At 44.3% G+C, this 23,471-nt stretch overlaps 1 protein-coding gene across 1 annotated transcript in view; it reads left to right on the top strand.

The window, feature by feature from the left end:
* Positions 1–23,471, top strand: part of LOC144528994 (glycine receptor subunit beta-like) — a 79,859-nt gene that overhangs the window by 18,684 nt on the left and 37,704 nt on the right. The window contains exons 4-7 of the mRNA XM_078267907.1: positions 9,605–9,831; positions 10,461–10,543; positions 12,290–12,427; positions 15,108–15,260. Coding sequence (XP_078124033.1) covers positions 9,605–9,831; positions 10,461–10,543; positions 12,290–12,427; positions 15,108–15,260 — 601 coding nt within the window. The remainder of the gene's footprint in view (positions 1–9,604; positions 9,832–10,460; positions 10,544–12,289; positions 12,428–15,107; positions 15,261–23,471) is intronic.

Raw genomic sequence — 23,471 nt, 5'->3', positions numbered from 1 at the left:
TGTTAAATAATCTGTTTTCATCTTTCTGTCAAACTGACCTTTTTACACTGATCAAAGCACAATATGACAATATTAAAGTGTAAATTGCAGGTTAACCACCACAACCAATTAATGTGTAAATTAAAGTGCTCAATATGTATATATTTAAACATTTGTCTTAAAATGCGTTAAAATAACATTCATTGGGGTTTCTTCAAAGGTAGCATGTTTTTTACAGTAACTGGGTGATGACGTCATAAGAGGGAGTAGCAACCCATAGCAACCCATACTCTGCTAGATTCCTACTGTTTGTGGCTTGACTATGGAGAACGACTGGGAGACTGAGGTGGGAAACCATCAAATTCTTGATGGACCACAGCCCTACAATTTTGAACCAGTCAGGCATGAGAGAGGGGAGGAAATTGCCAGAAATCATGGCCCTCAAGGAGTTATAAATGCTTGGTGTGAGGAAAATGAGTGGAGGGTTGGCCAGGTGTCCTGGTGAGTAGCTAGAGCTAGCCTAGGTTAGCCTGGTGCTAACCCAGATAACATTAGGGAACAAGCTAAAGTCTTTTCAAAATCTTGCCGTTATGTAGAATAGCAAGGAGGGACAACGACTGAAGACATTATTTACTTACATGGTGTTAGTAGTCCTAATCAGAGCTGTAGAGATGCACACACTGCACAGGCACAATGGCGCTTTGCCGGCATCTGCTGACAGAACGCGATATTGCCTGTGCTAAAACGCAACTAATTAGCGATGCTCATTGTCAGAAAGAAAAAGAGAGATCGATGTCCCTATCGCTGTGTTTGACAGGTGTTTGTGTGGGCTATGCCACCCAATGGAATCAGCAGTGGAGAGTATGTGCTGCCGTGAGGTGAACGCGTTTTGGAGTTTAGTGGAGCAGCTCGACCCGCGACCGGCAGATCTGACGTGCCTCACGCAGGATCCTGGTTTTGACGCATGCTGCCTGAACCCGTTTGTTTTGCGAATAGCTTACTCTCATTTCAGGCAGGATCACGGTCCTCTTGAAGCCAGCACACACGAGTATGTTTACAATTGAGTTATTTCATTCATCACTTCTGAATCTAAAAAAAGTTTTCTACTGTATCCCTACCCCTAGGCAATACAGGTATACAGCATACAGGCAGGTTGTACTTTGGGCATATGGCATTCTGGGGAGGCACATACGGAAGCCGATACCGTCCTGCCTGGTTTCAGCCATCCGACATCACTTCCAAGCAGGTGCCTACAAAGGATTTGAATGGCCTCGTTTGGAGGATTAGCTTAATTACATTTTTCAGTTTTTTAACAGTTTAGTGGTACGTTTGTTTTGTTGCAAGCTTACATCCCCAACCCCCCTCAATTAAATAAATAACTGAATATAAAAAAAACAGTAGACAGAAGACATGAATTTCATTTCAATAAAATTAGTTTATAGATTACTCACATATGCACAAACGCATGCAATGTGACCCATGACAATATCACAATTAAAAGCTCACACCAACAGGTACAATTACAAGCAAAATAGAGACAAAGCAACACTAACATTAGTTTTGTAATGTAACAAAGTACAAATACTTCGCTACTGTACTTAAGTAGAATATTGACGTATCTGTACTTTACTTCATTATTTATATTTCCAGAAACTTTTACTCCACTACAGTTTCCAAATAAATGGTATACTTTTACATTTACCCTGAGCATCTTCATTACTCGTTACTACAAAATAAAATCAGAAGAAATTTGTTACACTGGAAAAAAGCAGGTTTGCAAATCATTGCTCCTACTTTGCCAAGATAATGCATGCTCCATTCCAGTTGGTGACCTAATGCCTATTTGTTGCAAAGCGGCAATTTTTTTAAAAAATAAAACGTGTACATTTAAAATATATATATATATATATATATATATATATATATATATATATATCTCTGTAATTTTTGTACTTCAATTTCTTATCACTTACCGACATACATGATAGCAACATACCTGTATTATATGAGCTGACATATCAATAGTTTAAAGGCTGAGCTGTAGTTAGGTATAACGTTGACATTTTTATGACATTTGTATGACTTTTTCGACATATGTTACTATGACTTTTTTATCACATACTATGGCATGACTTTTTATGACAGTATACTATGACTTTTTTATCACATACTATGGCATGACTTTTTATGACATTTTATGACTTACTATAATAAAAAAAAATAAAAAAACTAAAGGAAGCATAATGACTGATATGGAAGCACCTGGTGCAGGCTCTGCTGCCATGGTAACACGATGATCACCCCAATGACACGATGAAGATAACATTACACACCTTTGGCCATAAAGTTCCCAATCAATGTTTTTTTTACTTTTACTTCTAATACATAAGTACATTTAATATCAGAAAATGACTTGATACTTAAGTACAGTAAATATCAGATACGTTAAGATTTTTAATCAAGTAATATTCTAAAAGGAGACTTTTATTTCTACCAAAGTCATTTTCTGGTAAGATACTTGTACTTTTACTCAAGCATGGCTTTCAAGTACTTTATACAAGACTGCTAACATGCGACAGCACACAATTGGAGACCATGGCAAGCGACATGCAGAATTGCAGTGACAAGGTCCCACCACCAAGTAAGATTACAGAACAAACAGAGAAGGAGAAGGTGCAACCAACAACCAACCACTACCATCCATCCATCTTCGTCCGCTTATCCGGTATCGGGTCGCGGGGGTAGCAGCTCCAGCAGACGAACCCAAACATCCCTTTCCTGAGCCACATTAACCAGCTCCGACTGGGGGATCCCGAGGTGTTCCCAGGCCAGGTTGGAGATATAATCCCTCCACCTAGCCCTGGGTCTTCCCCGAGGCCTCCTCCCCGCTGGACGTGCCTGGGAGGCGCCCAGGGTACCCGAACCACCTCAACTGGCTCCTTTCGAGGCGAAGGAGCAGCGGCTCTACTCCGAGCTCCTCACGGATGACTGAGCTTCTCACCCTATCTCTAAGGGAGACGCCAGCTACCCTCCTGAGGAAACTCATTTCGGCCGCTTGTACCCTGGATCTTGTTCTTTCGGTCATGACCCAGCCTTTATGACCATAGGTGAGGATAGGAACAAAAACTGACCGGTAGATTGAGAGCTTTGCCTTCTGGCTCAGCTCTCTTTTCGTTACAACGGTACGATAAATTGAATGTAATACCGCACCCGCTGCGCCGATTCTCCGACCAATCTCCCGCTCCATTGTCCCCTCACTCGCGAACAAGACCCCAAGGTACTTGAACTCCTTCACTTGGGGTAAGGACTCATTCCCTACCTGGAGAAGGCACTCCATCGGTTTCCTGCTGAGAACCATGGCCTCCGATTTAGAGGTGCTGATCCTCATCCCAGCCGCTTCACACTCGGCTGCGAACCGATCCAGTGAGTGCTGAAGGTCACAGGCCGATGATGCCATCAGGACCACATCATCTGCAAAAAGCAGCGATGAGATCCCCAGCCCACCGAACTGCAACCCCTCTCCACCCCGACTACGCCTCAATATCGTGTCCATAAATACTACAAACAGGATTGGTGACAAAGCACAGCCCTGGCGGAGGCCAGCTCTCGCTTTGGTCATACAGAGATTGGATGGCCCTGAGAAGGGACCCCCTCACCCTCACTCATACTCCCACAGCACCTCCCACAGTATCTCCCGGGGCACCCGGTCATACGCCTTCTCCAGATCCACAAAACACATGTAGACTGGTTGGGCATACTCCCAGGATCCTTGCGAGAGTAAAGATCTGGTCCATTGTTCCACGACCAGGACGGAATCCGCATTGTTCCTCTTCAACCTGAGGTTCGACTATCGACCGAACCCTCCTTTCCAGCACCTTGGAGTAGACCTTACCGGGGAGGCTGAGAAGTGTGATACCCCTGTAATTGGCACACACCCTCTGGTCCCCTTTTTTAAAAAGGGGAACCACCCCCCCCTGTCTGCCACTCCCAGACTTCCACGCAATGTTGAAGAGCCGTGTCAACCAAGACAACCCCTCCACACCTAGAGCTTTAAGCATTTCTGGACGGATCTCATCAATCCCTGGGGCTTTGCCACTGTGGAGTTATTTAACTACCTCAGCAACTTCCACCAGGGAAATTGACGACAATCCCACTCAACAGTGTCCCATCCTTACTGTACACAGCTTGGATGGTTCCCTGCTTCACCCTCCTGAGGTGGCGAACTGTTTTCCAGAAGCACCTTGGTGCCGACCAAAAGACCTTTTCCATGTTTTCTCCGAACTTCTCCCACACCTGCTGCTTTGCCTCTTTCACGGCAGAGGCTGGAGCCCTTCAGGCCCTTCGGTACCTTGTAACTGCCTCCGGAGTCCTCTGGGATAACATATCCCGGAAAGACTCCTTCAGTCGGACGGCTTCCCTGACCACCGGTGTCCACCACGGTGTTCATGGGTTACCGCCCCTTGAGGCACCTAAGACCCTAAGAAACTTTGAACATTGTCCACTCGGGTTCAATGCCCCCAGCCTCCACAGGGATGCACGAAAAGCTCCGCCGGAGGTGTGAGTTGAAAGTCTGTCGGACAGGGGCCTCCTCTAGACGTTCCCAATTTACCCGCACTACCTGTTTGGGCTCACCAGGTCTGTCCAGAGTCTTCCCACACCCCCTGACCCAACTCACCACCAGATGGTGATCGGTTGACAGCTCTGCCCCTCTCTTCACCCGAGTGTCCAAAACATACGGCCTCAAATGAAACGATTATAAAATCGATCATTGACCTTTGACCTAGGTTGCTCTGGTACCAAGTACACCTATGAGCATCCTTATGTTCGAACATGGTCTTCGTTATAGACAATCCATGACTAGCACAGAAGTCCAACAACAAACAACCACTCTGGTTTAGATCAGGGAGGCCGTTCCTCCCAATCACGCCTCTCCATGTGTCTCCATCATTGCCCACGTGCGCATTGAAGTCCCCCAGCAGAACTATGGAGTCCCCCACTGGAGCCCCATGCAGGACTCCACTCAAGGTCTCCAAGAAGGCCGAATACTCCGAATTCTTGTTTGGTGCATATGCACAAAACAACAGTCAGAGTTTTCCCCCCCACAACCCGCAGGCGTAGGGAGGCGACCCTCTCGTCCACCGGGTTAAACTCCAACGTAGCGGCGCTCAGCCAGGGGCTTGTGAGTATCCCCACACCCACCCGGCGCCTCACACCCTGGGCAACTCCAGAGAAGAAAAGAGTCCAACCCCTATCCAGGAGTATGGTTCCAGAACCGAGACTGTGCGTAGAGGTAAGCCCCACCAGATCTAACCGGTAGCGCTCCACCTCCCGCACAAGTTCCGGCTCCTTCCCCCACAGAGAGGTGACATTCCACGTCCCCAGAGCCAGCATCTGCTGCCCAGGTCTGGTCCGTCGAGGCCCCTGACCTTCACTGCCACCCGTGTGGCAGCGCACCCGACCCCAGCGGTTTCTCCCACAGGTGGTGGGCCCATGGGATGGAGAGATGTATGCCACGTAGCTTTTTCGGGCTGTGCCCGGCCGGGCTCCGTGGCAAACCCGGCCACCAGACGCTCGCTGACGAGCCCTCCATCTGGGCCTGGCTCCAGACGGGGGCCCCGGGCTTCCTCCGGGCAGGGTCACTCCATCTCTTCCTCGGTCACTCTGGCCCCTCACCTGAGACCACTTTGCCTTGGGAGACCCTACCAGGAGCACAAAGCTCCAGACAACACAGCCCTCAGGTTCATAGGGACACACAAATCTCTCCACCAAGGTGATGGTTCCCGGAGAGGTACCAACCAACCCCACACCAACCACTACAAGATTCTAAATTAAATTTTTGCTGAAACGTGATTTCTGTGTGAGATAAAAGTTAACTGCTTCCTGTTTTGGAATTTGATTAAATGATTTGGAGATGGGGGCAGGTGCATTGCTATTCAAGGAAGCACTAGATTCTCAGAGAGCCTTAGGCGATCTGGTGTAGCCTTCTTGCAGAGATTGAATGAGTGCTGATGCATAACCTGGGGAAATAAAAAACATGTAGACCATATTCATTGCATACATATCTAAATATGATGGAAACTGCCTGAAACTGCCTTCTGTTTAATTGGCCGGACTACATGTTCACCTTTCCGGAACCTTGGGTATTGCACACCATATATTGCAACGTCATTAGTTGTTCGCGCAACTTCACGGCTGCCATAATGGTTGTAGTGCAGAGCTGCCAACAGAAGTCTGTAGAAAATCACATAATGAGGGCATATTTTGAGCTAGAAATATCAGGTGTCTGTATCATAATATGACATGTAGTTACTCCATTGCGCAACACTGGCCTACTGTACATCCCAAGGTAAGAAAACCCGGTATGTTTGGGAGCAAAGAGCAGGATGAGGGAGTGAAACGCCTCAGGGGAAAAGGTTTGGTGCTGTGGAGACAATTGCTTCACATCCTTCAGCAAGGATGCCTTTGTCACAACACTCTCCAGTTTTACTGCAACCGTTGAGCCTGTAGGAAGAAAAAAAAGTCCCAAACAAAACATTTTACCCTGATTAAAATGTATTAAAATACAGGTTCCAGCTAAAATTCTCTCAGGTCACATCATCATAAAACCATAGAGTACACATATTTCATGGTGTATACCTGGTTCTAGCCATTCCTTTTTCCGTTGCTCCCCCTCAAGAGGTGGATGAGCACAACAGGGAAAGGCAGGAGTGTCATGCTCATGGACGTCCTGTATGTGGTTCACCATGCTCTTCCACTTGGCCTCCATGACCTCTGGGTTGCCATCAGGAGTGGAGGCTGCAGTCCAGTAGAGGTCGTTTATAATTGCAGGTCTCCACAATTTCAGGTCCTCAGTCTTTTTCCTTGGCCATTGTATCCAAAGCCTTGCTGAGACCTTGTTTATAACAAATGGAAAGTATTATATTGATGGAAATGTAATTTCAAGAATTACCTCAAAGCTTCCAACATCGGGATACATACCTTTCCCGACATGCCAGACATCAAAGAAATGCCTTTTCCCCTCAAGACACATCTCCTCTCGCACCCACTTTCTAACCTTAAAAGTAATACACAAACTTTTAGGAAGCTTGCACTAGCTTGCAATCAGTGCATCAGCATGAGTACATTCTTCTGGCATTAGTGTAATTATACCATCACATCATTCAAGCCTGGCAGAATGAACAGGCTGTGGTCAGCAATGACCTCAGGGGCATGGGTGGTGACCTAATTGCTGCAGGTGACTGTGGTTAATGCACTATTTACATGGTCTGATATGCTTTGTCAGCGTTAAGAGTATTTACCTGCCGATGCCTGTCGGTGATGAGTGTCGACACTTGAAGATCCTGCCCCCTGAGGAGGGTTATGCTCCTCTTCAAACCCTCTAACTCGCACCAGTTGCTATTCGGGACCTCTGAGCACTGCAACATGACACAATCAGTGTAAGTGGTGAAAGTGCACAAAGCTTATTTCTTTGTCTGATAACATCACACTTACCTGGACAAGCTGAAGGTTGACGACCTTGTTAATTCTCTCCTCAATCAGCAAGTAGATCCCATATTTCGCACAATGTCCAGGAGAGTCTGACCTGGGTATGATTATAAATTGTAATTATGTTAAAGACACAACATAGCACATCAGACCATGTCATTTGTAAACATTTCTCATATTAACATCAGGCAAATTGTGCATTACCTGCAGTCTCCTGCTACAATCAGGCCACCGCCCATCTCCTTCAATTCGCTAATTATGGTTACTTGTTCTTCCTGCTAGGCCTGAATGACGATGGGGATGGTGTAATAACACTGGTGGCGCAAAAATGTATTCGTGCTGATGCACTGTAAACCAAATAATGTCAGCATTCTCAGAGTTTGAGTGGGCAGACATCCCAAAAAATTAATTGCCCCACTCAGAAGTAGGTTGCAGGCTGGCATGTTTCTGTGAAAAATTGGCTGGTTTTGCAAGAACCGCTGGAAGCCACATGTTGCACAGACCTACCATATGCAGAAAATAGAAATTATCAGCACACCATCAGGACACTTGGGAATAAGTAGGGTTCAATCTATATAATTTCTAACATGCTTTATTTTGATAAATGTGCCTCCCTGCTGCACCACCGTTGGATTGTTGGATTCGCCAGAACAGGCAGGGCAAATGGTGAACAGGGCCATCAGCTGGTCTTTACACACAATGTATTTATCTGGACCACTGTAAAACAAAAAGAGACAATATTAGATACTTTATTCATCACAGGGGGAAATGTATGTATACAATAGCTTATACAACCACAACACAACACACATACAAACATATCTCACACACATGAAAATAAAAATGACTCACAGAAATGTAAAAAGTAAAGAAAGAGCACGTGAAGTGATTACAAAGGCCTGGTAGGGACTGACCCTGTGATACATTGACCATGACAAGGTGCTATGGTAGAGTGTGTGCAATGGTAGACAGATATCACAGTTTAGCTAGCAATCACTGGTGCTGAAAGTAGGGAGACTTATCATCTCACTTTAGGTCAGGGTTACTTGGATGAGGTGGCGGCACGTCCTCTTCATCGGTCATCCAAGAGGTGTCACTTGTGGTGAAAGAGGCCTCTTCATCGCTGTTTTCAGGACTGGCAAGGGGTGTAGATGTTCTCATTCTTGTGTTTTGTGTACCCACACTGACCATCTTGGGCCTTACCTGCACAACCCCTGACTAAAATCTATCCCTAGACTGAGCTAACGTTGCTAGCCATTAGCTACATTGTAAAATAGTTGAGACAGCCATTAGCTACATTGTAAAATAGTTGAGACAGCCGTTAGCTACATTGTAAAATAGTTGAGACAGCCGTTAGCTACATTGTAAAATTATTGAGACTTACCGTAGCCAGCTCAGCCAGCTCTCGCTTTCGGCGAGCACCCCCAAACTTAATTGGCTTCTTCGTCCGGACAGGACAGGCAGAGGAGCAGGAATGGGAATGAAGTGAAGGAATTGCATCGGAAATAAGTCGTACCCGGCGTTTAAAACCCATACTGAACCGACGCATGTCTCCAGGGTCATAGTCTTCTGCAGTGAAGTGTTCGCCGCTTTTGTCACAGAGGCAGCAGTAAAATCTTCGTAGCCACAAACCTCACCCAGGCACGAATCAGCCGTTTTTTCTTGGGGAACTTGTGGAGCCTCTGCCCTGTTTTTGATGTATTCGTACATCCCACACAAACACAATAGTTAACTATTTTTGCTAGCTAGGTCTCCAATATAACTGCTAGCCTACTTGCCGTTAGACTAACGGTAACTCTAGGCTTGGAGTCCCTCTTATGACCTCACGCCCAGCCTAGTGGAAGGGAGGGGGATTGCTTAAAACCACTGTAAAAAGTACTAACTTTTCATATTATATTCAGCATTTTGGTATAAAAAACATACAAAACAATGGCGATTCTTATCTTTATGTTTAATAAGCACATTGCATTATCTTCGTGAAAAATGTAACCTGCAATTTACACTTTAATATTAGTATAATAATAGCAGTGTAGCAATATTGCTTGTCCTCGAAATAGCAGTAAGAGTAGCAGCAGAAGAATTAGCAGGAGCAGCAGTAGACGTAGTGACTATTAATAGTACAATGTCTCTCTCTCTACAGGACTACAGAGTGAACATATTTCTTCGTCAGAGATGGAATGACCCTCGCCTACGACTTCCCACTGACTTTAAGAATGACGCTTTAACTATTGACCCCAACATGTTCCAGTGTTTGTGGAAACCAGACCTTTTCTTTGCCAATGAGAAAAACGCAAACTTTCATGATGTCACCCAGGACAACATTCTGCTCTTCATCTTTAGGAATGGAGATGTATTAATCAGTATGAGGTACACACTCACATTTTTCATCTTTTTTATCAATCTCCCTCTCTACATTATATATCTCTGCATTCCCAGCGACAGAGCTGCTGCTTTTGCAGTCAACCACTGGTATCTTTTATAATCATCACATTTCAATGTCGGATTTTCAGTCGGTGGGTCCACACCAGTTTCTAATTGTTTAATACTTTAGCTTATGACCAAATACCTGCAAAATGACATGCTAACCTGACATAGTGAACATGGTAAACATTGACCTACTTAACGATGAAAAGCAGTGTCGTTGTAAACATGTTAGCATATTAATATTAGGATTTAGCCCAATACACCTAAATGTAGCTTCACAGAGCGGCTTAGTGCGGCTGTAGATCTGGGCCCATACAAGAAACATTTAGAGTTATACTCAAAAACAGTAAATTGTTGCAAGAATATACATACATATAAAATAAGAACTAATACTTTTCACAAAATGTTATTTTGATTTATCTTTTGGTCTCTCTGAGGACGTAGATGGCCGTAGAAGACCGTAGAGAGAGATTTCAATCAGAGTAAACAAGTGACATTTAAAATTCAATAAGTAGTAAGTTTGTGTGTGTGTGTGTGTGTGTGTGTGTGTGTGTGTGTGTGTGTGTGTGTAGGCTGTCTGTGACGCTGTCCTGTCCCTTGGATCTTAAACTCTTCCCAATGGACACACAGCTGTGTAAGATGCAGATGGAGAGCTGTAAGTACACACACACACACACACGTTGGATATTACAGCGTTTTAAGCTTCATGGCTTTTGCTAGACAGCGCTCTGAGCCAGGCAGACACAAAGCTGACAACCTCACAGATTGATGCGGTGGAGATGGCCTCATACATACACACAGCGGACCGCTGTGGACTTGTGTCGGTTGCACGGACACGCAAGGATTTCCAGAAAAGAGGCTGCATCTGTCTACGACAATACACGGACCATCGTGGCTGCGTGACCGGTGCAAGCTGATACAGACATTACATAGTATACACTAACACCGTGTAACGCCGATGACCTGCTGATGTGCATTCAACCTGTGCTAGACTCGTTCATAATGAATCAGCCGTCACTCTGTGAGTAGAGAATCCAGTCTGCAGTGTAGTTCAGACACTTGATAAACCAGAGATTGGCTTTATGGTCAAAGATAGTTTATGTATAATTAACTTCAGTCTCTGCTAGACCCCTGCTTTTAAAAGTAACGTAAAAGTAACGAGTAAAGTAAAAAGTTACTTTCCATAGTAAAGTAACGGATTACTTTTTTAAGAAGTAACGAGTAACGAGCACTTTTAAAAGTAACTTCCCCAACACTGGTCAAATGTCTGTCAAGACAAACTAAGTCAACTAAAGTCGAACAAGTATGCCACGGGTGTAAACTTTGAAAAAATCCTAGTATATATATTCTCAGCAACAACAGCGCAACACCTGAAAAGCACCGTTGTTACTCTCTGCTCCTCATAACGGGGCTTCTCGTGTGCTGCGAGGAAATCACTCCGCCCAAGTAGCAGAAGTTGTAGTGCGTCGCCTTCTGAGAATATAGTTCCCACTTTGTATACGGTTAGAAGATGGCTGTGTCTCATGTAACCTTGTTATTTGTACACGCTGTGACTATACAGATCACAACATGTAAATAGGAAAATGTCGCTGTTATTTTGTCACTTATTGGAAGCAGTTGGCTAGTTGGAGCCAGTTACCTCCAGGATCTGTGCTAAACTCAGCCCACTCTCATGGCAGTTCGTGAAATTGTTACGTTATTGAATCTATTGATTCGTGAACAGGACACGATTATGTCGTTTTTTTCGTGTGGTGATTACGAATTTTAATTTAGTGTGTTTAAATGGGAAGCATGTTTTGTAATCACAGCATGACAACGGTAGGGAGTAGTATGACAAGCAGAAAATCCGCGTAAGAAGGTTGGTCGGGGTGGTGGATGGGTCAAACAATACAGGACTTTCACCCCGGAGACCAGGGAACTCATCCGGCGTGTTGCAGTTCCTTTCAGCGTTATTCTCTTCCTAACCACAACCGTCCCGTTGTTGTCAGTGTGTCCTGCTTGTGACGGTACCAGAACAGCCCAGAGCAGCCCAGTGTCATGGCAGTTCGTAAAATGGTAACGTTCGAAAATCGTGACCTGTACACAAATTAATAAATCAAAATAACGTGACTAGCGGTGGGTGCGCCAGACAAAGAGATGAGAAGGGTATGTATGGACTTATCTAACTCTGGGGGATAAGGTGAATAAGCTAAAGTCCTAATAAGTCGGCGTGTTCCTTTAAGACCGGAAAAGCGCTATATAAATGCAGTCCATCGTATACAGCCTATTTAAAAAGAAAATCAACAAATCATGAAAATATTAGCATATAATGTACAAATAATGTGTTTGGAACCAATGCCTGGTGTGGTAAAACTGGGGATGCTGAACATATAGATTATTAATTTTCATTTTTATGTTATAGTTGGCTATACCACCAGTGATCTTGTGTTCATGTGGCAGTCTGACCCAGTTCAGATGGATGAGATTGCTCTCCCTCAGTTCGACATCAAACAAGAGGACATCAAATATGGGAACTGCACAAAGTACTACAAAGGAACAGGTTAGTATTTATGAGTTACATAATACATACATTAGTATAACTAAAGTATTAACACTAACACTACCAAAAGAATGAATGTACCAAATAAGCAAGTTACAATTGCCAATACAAAGGTCCTGCAGGCCATTCTACAACATGACCCAAATCCCATTGAACCAGCACGAAAGTTATCTGAAAGTTTAATATTTTACAGTCTACTATTCTATGTGCTTCTACACAAGGTGTAAATTAAAGGTCAATGTGTGAATACGATGACTGCCAAATCTAGGCCGTTTGGGTATTCATATCGCCATATGTTGACTAGTCCCATTTCTTTACAATGATGATTCAAAGCTCTGCTCATTCTGACGCATGGCTTAGATTTTGTTGTTGGGGCATTTTCTGCAGTCTGGGACATGACAGACACACACGTACCCTCCTACTATTATGATGCCTGTACTTTTATCAAAGATAAGGCTTAACACTTCTTTAAAAAATGGCGGGTCGTCTTCATTTGGTGCATAGATATTGCATAGCAGTCATCTATTACTCCATTTACTGAGTATATGTGCCCCTTGAGCCTTAATATTGAGAGGTGGGTGGGAAACTATACTTATTAGTATTGGCACACCTTTTTGCTCTGATATGTGAGAGGAGAAGAAGACTTTGTTTGCCCATCTTCTACTGAGTTTTTTATGCTAATAAATGAGTTTCCTGAAATAAGCAATCCCACATCTAAGCTGTTAGCTGGCAAAGAATTTTATTTTTCTTCACACGGATGTGCAGGCACTATACATTATAGCTAGCAAGCGTAACCCCCATCTAGTGAGTGTGCATTTGTGAAACTTTGGGTTCACTTAGCTTGAGGCAGAGTGAGGAGAAAGCAGATAAAGGTGAGGGAGGGAGAAAAAGGGGTCAGCTGCTTTAACTGTACTGATCCAATGACTTCACACACAATTATCTCACAGAATGGTAAAATAAAACAACAACAACAAACAATGTTCAGCATCTTACTAAACATATTGTCTACAAAGATAAAAGTTGAAAAGGAGTGTCCAGGAAGTCGGTTATGCCGAGGCCTTCAGCATACACAATGTACTTTAGCAATAGGAATCAAACACAAAAAAATTGTAAACAACACAACATGGCTCTTACACTCCTGGGAGGTATTGCACAAAAGTAGAATTTATAAATCCAGGATAACCGATAAAGTGAGGCTTGACCTAGTCTAATCAGTGCAGCCTGGTTTGGTGCGTTTCACAAAGACCAAGCCAGGCTGAGGAGGAGCGACTAGGTCGAGCCAGGCTGAAGTAATTCGAAAAGATGCACATTCACAGCTTTCTTAACAGACCGCGATGTCGATCACAGATTTACTGATGCTAAAATGGAGAATACACATTGTGCATACTTTACACAGAATGAGCAGCAGCTTCTTATGGAAGTATGATAACGTGAAACACATTATTTGTAAAAAAGAAACACGACCGCTGTAGTAAAACAGCGAGAGAAAGCGTGGCAGACGATCGCAGACCGACTGAATGCGTAAGCAGCCTAAAAATATACATTTACTGACCACTGCTCTGAATTGAAACCGTCATAATCATACCATTCAAGGAGTTAGGCTAATTATTTGCACAAATGACCAGTTGTACTTTTTGCCTTAAAAGTGAGCAGAAGACTAATGCCTAATGTTACTCAGGAAATTTACCATGAAGATCAATTACAACCACTACAATCTACAATGCTAGAATAGGCCTACGATTCGTAAATATCTCTCTCTCCCTGTGTCGCTCCCTCTCTCTTGTATGGGCTAAAATATAAATTATCTAAGTAACATATTAACTCCCACTGCTCGCTTTTCAGGCAAAGTGTAAAACTGTTCATTTGTGGAAATAATGAGCCTAACTCCTTGAATGGTTTCATTTAAGAGCAGTGGTTCGTAAATGTAGCCTATATTTTTAGATATATCATTCAGTCGGTCCGCTATTATCTGCGATAGATTCTACCTGACCTAAAAAAAACGGCATGTTTCTAACAGTTGCGTGAACAGAGATGTAACAAACCCCGGGTAAATATTGGAGATGTATTTTTTATTTTATTTTATTTAACCTTTATTTAACCAGGTAGGCCGTTGAGAACAGGTTCTCATTTTCAACGGCGACCTGGCCAAGAAAAGCATACGTGCGCAAGACAACATATAGTTTCACATACATACATGCTATGAAACTTAACTGTGTCCTCCTCCTAACTGGGCCTGCTGTGTGTGTGTGTGTGTGTGTGTGTGTGTGTGTGTGTGTGTGTGTGTGTGTCTGTCTGTCTGAGTGTAGGTGTCTGTGTGCGGGAATGTTGTCTTTCTGCACCTGCTATTCCCACAGAAAGTTATAAAATTGTTACATTTCAAGCACAAATAATAACAGTGCTTAACTGAACAGCAATATGCACCTGTTATAGGCTAATAATAATAATAATAATAGGGTAAAAACACTGCTGAGGGAACAGAAAAGACTCCAAGATTAATACATCCTGGCTGTTAGCCTGGTCAGGAGCAGACTAGCTGCACAGAATAAATCTCCATGGTAACTTAGGTGCCTCTGCTTTTGTATAACCAAGTCAAGGCTAAATTCATCCAGGATAACTGGAATATCCCGGCGTAATCCCTTATCCTGGTTTTGTGCAATACCCCTATGCTCTCTGTTTCCAGGATACTACACCTGCATTGAGGTGATTTTCAAATTGCGTCGGCAGGTTGGCTTCTACTTGATGGGAGTTTATGCTCCAACTCTGCTGATTGTTGTTTTGTCCTGGTTATCATTCTGGATAAACCCTGATGCCTCAGCTGCACGGGTGCCATTGGGTGAGTACCACACATATACATTTTACATGCTGTATTTGCAATTTACATTCATGTATGCAGTATTCAAATCTTGACTCACAGTTAGGCGCACCACGCAAAGCAGAATTCTGCTACTTGCGATGCTTTTTAGTTTTTTGCAGAGTAAAAAAACAGCACAGGTATACATCAATAAAAAACGTTAGCATTGATTTAGCTAAGTTTGAAAGCTATATGCCTATTGACAAACCTGGTAGCCCCATCTGACTGTTGACATTACTTCTCCTGGTGAGATTGTGGTATGCTTTTGATATTTTTTTGAGAACTCTGAAACTCAGAGGATAAGTTTTTCTTCTATCACTCTCTACATCCCTTGCTTGCATGTGTCGCTTCTGGACGTCACATACAGCTATAATCTCATTTGTTGCGCTTTAAAAGGTCAGAATCGGAGGAGATCACATGACCGACGACCACAATGGCTGCCAGGCTAAAGCTCAGCACTCACCGTATTTTCATTGAAAAACCAGGTCTTTTCCTTCTTCTTCGACGTCAGTCGTTTTTATTTGTCGACACAGTGACTCAGTGGAATGCCAGCAGGAGCAAAAAAGCAGGTCTCGTTGCCATTTACCCGGACACAGATTGTTAGGGTTAGACACGGTAACACGGCTACCGATGCAAGCGCAGACCTGCACATGGAAAACATGATGGCCAAGGTCTTGGAAAAACAACAAAATGGGCTTGAATCAGTGTCCGCAACGCAGTGAGGGAAGCGTTAGCAGAAATTGATACCTCGCTGCAACACATCAGGATAGAGCTTGAAAGACAGGGAGCTACGGTACGGGATCTGGTGCAACGACTGGATAAGACGCAGGAAGACAACAGGCAGATGAGAAACACAGTGAAAGCCTGTGTTGATGACCAGAAGAAATTTGAGTTCAAGTTTGCCGAAATGGAGGACAGATCACGACGTAACAATATTCGTATCACTGGACTAAAAGAGGGCAGCGAAAAAGACGACCCAGTTGGGTTCCTGCAAAATCAGTTACCGGTATGGATCCCCTCCTTACAAAACAGGGCTACCATCGAGATTGACAGAGCGCACAGAAGCGAGGGAGAGTGCTCATCTTCACTACAGCTAAGGATGTGGACGTTTTCTGTCGGGAGCTGGACAGGGAGGAGGGCACGACATCCACACGGGTCACTCCGCGGCTGGGGGGGGGAGTTGTGCGCGAGCTGCGTTTTTACCACACTTTGCTTATATCTAAATATACATGTGTAAATTTTTAAGATGGCTGAGCTTTCAATCCTTTCAGTCAACATCAGGGGGCTAAACGGGCCGATCAAACGAGCTAAATTCCTGGACTATTTAAGAAGGAAGAACATTGATGTGGCGCTTATACAAGAGTCACATTTATGTAAAAGAGATGTAAATCGTCTACAAAATAAATACTTCAAAGTTGTTGCCTCATCTAGTGACGACACCAAAACCAAGGGCACCATTGTGTTGCTATCGCGGAAATGCACACTCACCGTAGACAAAAGCAGTAAAGACTTATATATGTACCACGATAAGGAGTAGAAAAATAGCCTTTGTTTCGGTATGTGCACCGTCTACATATGATGAAAGTGTTTTCCCGCGCCTAACCAATGAATTGCTCTCTTTCAATGAATATTCACTAATTATAGGGGGAGACATGAGATAGATTTAAATCAGGATAGATCCGGGGTCAATTACACAAAGGCCCAGAAACATATATCAGACATGTTTAGAGCCGTTGTGGAATCCCACCATTACAGATATATGGAGGATGCACAACCCTACTAGCAAGGATTACACCTTTTTTTCCACATGCCACTTCACCAACTCCCGCATTGATTATATTTTGTGCTCCAGTGAGCTTAAGGCAATGTTCCACATGATAGCAATAGAACCAGCAATTCTGTCTGATCACAATGCACTGATAACCACATTCCGTTATATGTTAGGAGAAAGATCTAGGAGATGGCAATTTAATAATTCCCTTCTCCAGAACACAGCTTTTGATGCAGAATTTAGAACCAAACTGGCTGAGTTTATATCAATTAATACCGACTCAGTTTCTGACCCTGCATATACATGGCAGGCAACTAAAGGATGTAGGTCAGCTTGAAGAGGAAAAGAGAGGCAAACATTGCGGAATTGGAAGAACGCTGTAAATTGTTAGAGCAGTTTAAGACTTGTTTTTCTAAACCTACTCATACTCATACTCATACTCGGGACTGATATTAAGCTTTATTCCAAAGTCTTAGCTCGCCACCTAGAGCACTTTATCGAGAAGCTAGTCCACCCCGACCAATCAGGTTTTACACCCAAGCGTCATGCTGCAGACAATGTACACAGACTATTTCTGTCACGGTTTCAGCAGGAGGACCCAAATGCAAGACTCTTTCAGGCAGATGTGCAGAACTAACACACTTTATTTTGACTCTACAACTTACAAACTCACAACTACAAACAAACAGGACTCACAGGAACAAACAGAGAGAGACGAACCGACAAGAGACAAAGGAACAGAGGGGTGTAGAAAAACACAGACCAATGAACAGAAAGAGAGGATTGGACAAGACAGTAACAAGCAACAGGTGAGAACGAGACAGTTGGGAACAGGTGAGAGCAGAACTGGAGGGAAACTAACAAGACAGGAAGTGCAGCCCAAATAAGGGGATGGGCGGAGACAAAGACACATGACAGACAGGTAACCACAGAACACATGGAACATAGCAACAAGCACAAATCACAACACAATACACAAAATGGCCACAAGAGTGGCACAAAGGCAGTCAGTCACAGCCAGATCCTGACAGTACCCCCCCCTCGACGGACACCTCCTGGCGTCCTTCAAAAGACCAACCCGGGTGGGCGGAGAGGGTCTGAAAGGCGGGACTGGAACAGACAGGCAGACTCCGGCAGGGCACAAGCAGACGGAGACTGGGCAGACGGACTCTGGGCAGACACGGACAGGGCACAAGCAGACGGAGACTGGGCAGACACAGACAAGACAGACTCAGACACGACAGACTCAGACACAAGCTTAGGGGCAGGGGACGGGATAGGAACCAAGGTAGTTAGGGGCACAGTTACTGGGATGGTGACTCGGACAGTAACAGGAACTGTGACTAGGATGATAACAGGGATGGTGACTGGAACAAAAGCTGGCACAGGGACGGGACAGAGAACAGAGACAAAGACGGGCACAGTGACAGGGACAGAGACTGGCACGGTGACAGGGACAGAGACTGGCACGGTGACAGGGATGGACGTTCACAAACGGGGGTTGACGGACACACAGACTCAGAAACACTGATAAACACTCAGGAACTGGGGTAGATAAGGGTGAAGACAGACAGACAGAGACAGAGGTTGAGGGACCCGACTCAGGCAGAGGCGGGAGGAGAGGCTGGGCTGCAGGCGTGGCGTCGGGCGACAGGGCGCAGGCGTGGTGTCGGGCGACTGGGCCGCAGGAGTGGTGTCGGGCTACTGGGCCGCAGGCGTGGCGTCGGGCACAGGAGCGGACTCTGCTGCGGGCACGGAAGTGAACACCTCAGGTCTGGGCACAAGATTCAACAGAGGACATCGCCGTTTCTTAGACCTTCGCCTCTTTCCGACTGGTTTGAAAGCCAACCGTGTTCCCCAGAATGGAGACTCCTGTGATTGCTGAATAGTGGTAGGACCAGGAGACAGGAACTCAGCAGGCTGGGGTTCTGGACTTGGAGTGGCTGGCTGGAGGTGAAGCAGACCCTGGCACACAGGCCTGAAGCCAGTAGATGCAGGGACAGGGTCAGTCTGGAGGCTAGCAGCCTCACAAACAGAGTCACTGGAGGGAACAAGGAGGGACTGCAGATTTCTGTCCAGATTAGAGAGCTCACCAGCTAACGCAGCAATTTCCAGCACCTCCATCGTCCAGGGCTTTGACGAAATGGCCCGTTTCATAAGGGAACAAACGGCATGCCGGCGCTCCCAATCTGTGGATCTCACGAGTTCTGCATAAAGCCTGCTGAGGGTGTACTCCACCTGGCATAGCTCCTCCATGTGGAAATCAGAGTCTGCTGGATCCATTCTTTGGTCGGTTCGTTCTGTCACGGTTTCAGCAGGAGGACCCAAATGCAAGACTCTTTAAGGCAGATGTGCAGAACTAACACACTTTATTTTGACTCTACAACTTACAAACTCACAATTACAAACAAACAGGACTCACAGGAACAAACAGAGAGAGACACAGACAGACAGACAAAGACACATGACAGACAGGTAACCACAGAACGCATGGAACACAGCAACAAGCACAAATCACAACACAATACACAAAATGGCCACAAGAGTGGCACAAAGGCAGTCAGTCACAGCCGGATCCTGACAATTTCATGTAATAGAAGAAGCCAAAAGCCTTCCAACAAGGGCAGCAGTTTTTTCAGTGGATGCGGAAAAGGCTTTCGACCGGCTAGAGTGGGACTACTTGTGGCAAGTAATGGAGATGCTTGGTTTGGGGGCCAAATTCATTGACATGGTGCATACTTTATATGCAAATCCCATGGCCAATCTCAACCAATCGCTTGCACTCTCAGCCATTTCCCATCGAGCAGGGCTCACGACTGGGATGCCCGCTCTCCCCTATGCTGTTTGCAATCTCTCTTGTACAGTTAGCCCAAGCCATAAGGCACAATAAAATCTGTAATGTCCAGATTCAATCCAATAGCAGCTCAATATCATTATTTGCGGAAGATATTTTGTTGTACATTTCTGATCTTGAGGATTCAATTCCACAAAAATTTAAGATCTTCAACATCTCCAGCTATAAAATTAACTGGAATAAATCTAATCTTCTTTTACTGAATAACAGGCATGTGGCATCAGCCATTAGTGTTACAATACCAACCCAAAGCAAAATTAAATATTTGAGCATCACCATACACGCATCCCTACAGCGAGTTGTCCAGGACAACAATGAAACTATATTAAGTAGTGTTCAAAAGGATCTGGCCAATTGGTCTGCACTGCCGGCATTACTACGCTCCAGGATTGCGGTTGTTAAAATGAACATAGTTCCTCGTGTAAATTTCTTAAGTACAATGATCCCCTTACCCCCACCAATAAATTTCTGGAAGAAACTTGATACCTTAATTCGGCAGTATATTTGGAATAATAAACAACCTAGGCTAAAATACTCTACCCTGCAACGTACCACAAACACGGGAGGCTTGGCCCTCCCCAACCTTAAAGTGTATCTCAGAGCCTTTCAGCTACGGGCCCTCAGACTGTGCATGGACCCATCATCTACAGTCCCATGGAGAGAAATAGAGCAAAACCTCACTGGAAGTCTAAGACTGCAAGACATTGCCTTTGCAGGTGTGTGTCCAAAAAAGTGTATGCTAGCCTATGGCCTTATTATTATTACCAACACATTGACCAACTTTAAACAGGTGGAGGAGCAACTACGCTACACCAATAAGTGGCATTTGAATACCCCAATATGGCACAATACACATTTAATGTCTGGTAATAAATCCTTTGCTTGTAAGCAGTGGAGTGACAGAGGTATTTATACTTTAGACCAGCTATTCAATGAGAAAGGTATGTTGAGTTTTGAAGACCTGAGAGCTAGTTTTCAGGTCCCCAGGACATCCTTCTTCTTGTATCTTCGCTTAAGATCAGCCCTAAAATGTTATGGAGTGCCATGGGGAAACAGTCTTGAGGCGCACCCAGTCATTAAATGGTTTGTTGATTTTCCGGTGAGAGGATTAGTATCCAAGATCTATGCTAAACTGATGCAAGTATCCATAGGAGAACTCCCAATAGCGAGAATATTGGAGAGAGAGCTGAGCCCTGAGGGGAACGCAATTAATTGGGAGACAGTTTGGGACAACATTTTCCATTGTTCCAAGAACCCAAGTCACCAGTATATCCACTTCAACATATGCCATAGGACATATTGGACTCCTCAGAAGAGATACATCTCTAAAGTCATTCCCACTCCCTATTGCACGTTCTGTCAACCTGAACAAACTGGAACTTTCCTTGCACATGCTCTTGGAGTGTGAACAGGTGCATGAGTTCTGGAATAAAACAACATCAATAATATCTGATGTTGTAGGATGTCGAATTCCTACTCCCGATTGTTTTGTTACTTAATGACAACTCTAAATTACACTTGCTTGGGAGACAGAAGAAAATTTGCCTAGCTGCCTCATCCGCAACCAAGAAAATGATAGCTCAACGCTGGCTCCCCCCCACTCGCTTTGTATAAAACAGTGGTTGGCGTATTGTCTAGACATAGTTATGCTTGAGCTCTCTACAGCAAGGATTAACAAAGTCAAATTATCGACTATCAACCTATGGAAAAGCGCAACAGCACAAGTATCAGACCTTATGACCTCAGCGTCACAACAATTAGAGGAGAGTGACTAGGCAAGGTGTGATTTCTGTTTATTTGTTTGTTTTGTTTTCCTTGAGACCGCAGAGGGTGGAAAAGGGTTTTTGTTCTTGTTCAATTGTATTTGTTTGTTCTGTATGTTGTAAAAATATAAAAACCAATAAAAAATTGCTCTAAAAAAAAAAAAAAAGGTCAGAATCAACCGAGGTCAAAGTTGAAATACTTTTATCTTTGAGCGCAGCGCGCTGTGGCAATTTCCAGCGGTGCGCCATGCCAAGGGTAGCACAAGTTTGGCACCAACCATAGGAAAAGAATGGCACAGCCAGCCAGAGGAGTTTTACCGCTGATCATGTGTGGGTAGGTTAAAGCTGCCAAATATCAGTATCATTATCAGGGGTTAAAGTGAGCCGTAACAATCTGGAATAGCGCTACGGCAACATTCCATTAACAAGTAAATTAATCTAATTGGCAGTTTCATAAATCAGTGTTTCCTGTTTGTTTAAGAAACGCAAAATAGCCATTTTAGTGTTTTCCCTATTATTTCTCAGCAACGCATATTAGTCCACAGAGATGTTCACAAGTCATTTTTTGCAAGTCCAAGTCAAGTCTCAAGTCTTTGAGCTCGAGTCCAAGTCAAGTCTCAAGTCTTTGAGGGGCAAGTTCAAGTCAAGTCTCAAGTCTTTTGCCACAAGTCCAAGTCTCAAGTCTCAAGTCTCTGGCCATCTGATCTGTCCCTAACACTGTATTGTTAAATCTTATGAATTCAAAACATGTCCTCTAGCTACCATCCATACAGTACAGTATCAAAATCAGTTGTAGGATAACTTTATGGGGTCTAGGCTACTTAACACATCCCTCTAGACCTCAGACCTGGTGAAATATTAACCTAAGTCTGTCACATCATATGGATACAACTATAAAGATACAATTTGCATGTTCCCAGCATTAGCACAACACTTTGTGATGGTTAGCTTGTTACCTGTGATTATATATGCTAAATGTAACGTCTCTTTCACTCAAAAAAATGTCTAATGTTTACAGAACAACATGCATCTCAGTGTCAGTCCAAATTATGCACAATAAGCAGTATGAACTCACTGATGTAATGCCATTTATTTTCTAAGTGTTGGTACGCTCACTGAAACTGAGTCCAGCACGAGGGAGACCCGACTCAGAGGAGGAGAGGTTAGTGAGGCCGGCGTCTCCACGTCAGGTGACAGTGCGCACGGATCCGGCTGCGCCACGCATGGATGAAATAATGAAATAGTAAATAGGACTACAGTAACAGAAATATGTGCAGAATTAAGACAGTCAAGACAGCCCAGTGTTTGGTTTGGTTCACTTAATAGCCTACAAATCATCCACGGGATCAATTACGCATCACATGAGTTTGCCCACCCGGCACAGCGTTTGTTCCTGGGGAGATGGATCCGTGCGTCCCACCTCCTGTGCGCCATGGATGTCTTAGCCTCAGCAACCACTAACTATAAGATACAATTTGCCTGTTCCCAGCATTAGCACAACACTTTGCGATGGTTAGCTTGTTACCTGTGACGATATATGCTAAATGTAACGTCTCTTTTCACATTAGTGTGTGAGTGACTGACCTATTTAGGTGCGTTTTGAGATGCCTGATGAAGTACGACGTTGTTGATCCCTCATCATTTATCTTGGTGCCACACACTTTGCATGTAGCTGTTAGCTTACTGCCACTGTTTACCAAGTTATTGAAAGCAAAACTAATGAGAAAAGGCACAACTCCAGGAGGATTTGGTGTCGCCATCGGCAATGCATTTTTTGATATGTGAGTGCGCGCACATAGGTGCAT

This window comes from Sander vitreus, chromosome 2, assembly GCF_031162955.1.
Source record: "Sander vitreus isolate 19-12246 chromosome 2, sanVit1, whole genome shotgun sequence".
NCBI lineage: Eukaryota > Metazoa > Chordata > Actinopteri > Perciformes > Percidae > Sander > Sander vitreus.
This window is presented reverse-complemented; position numbering and strand designations above follow the sequence as displayed.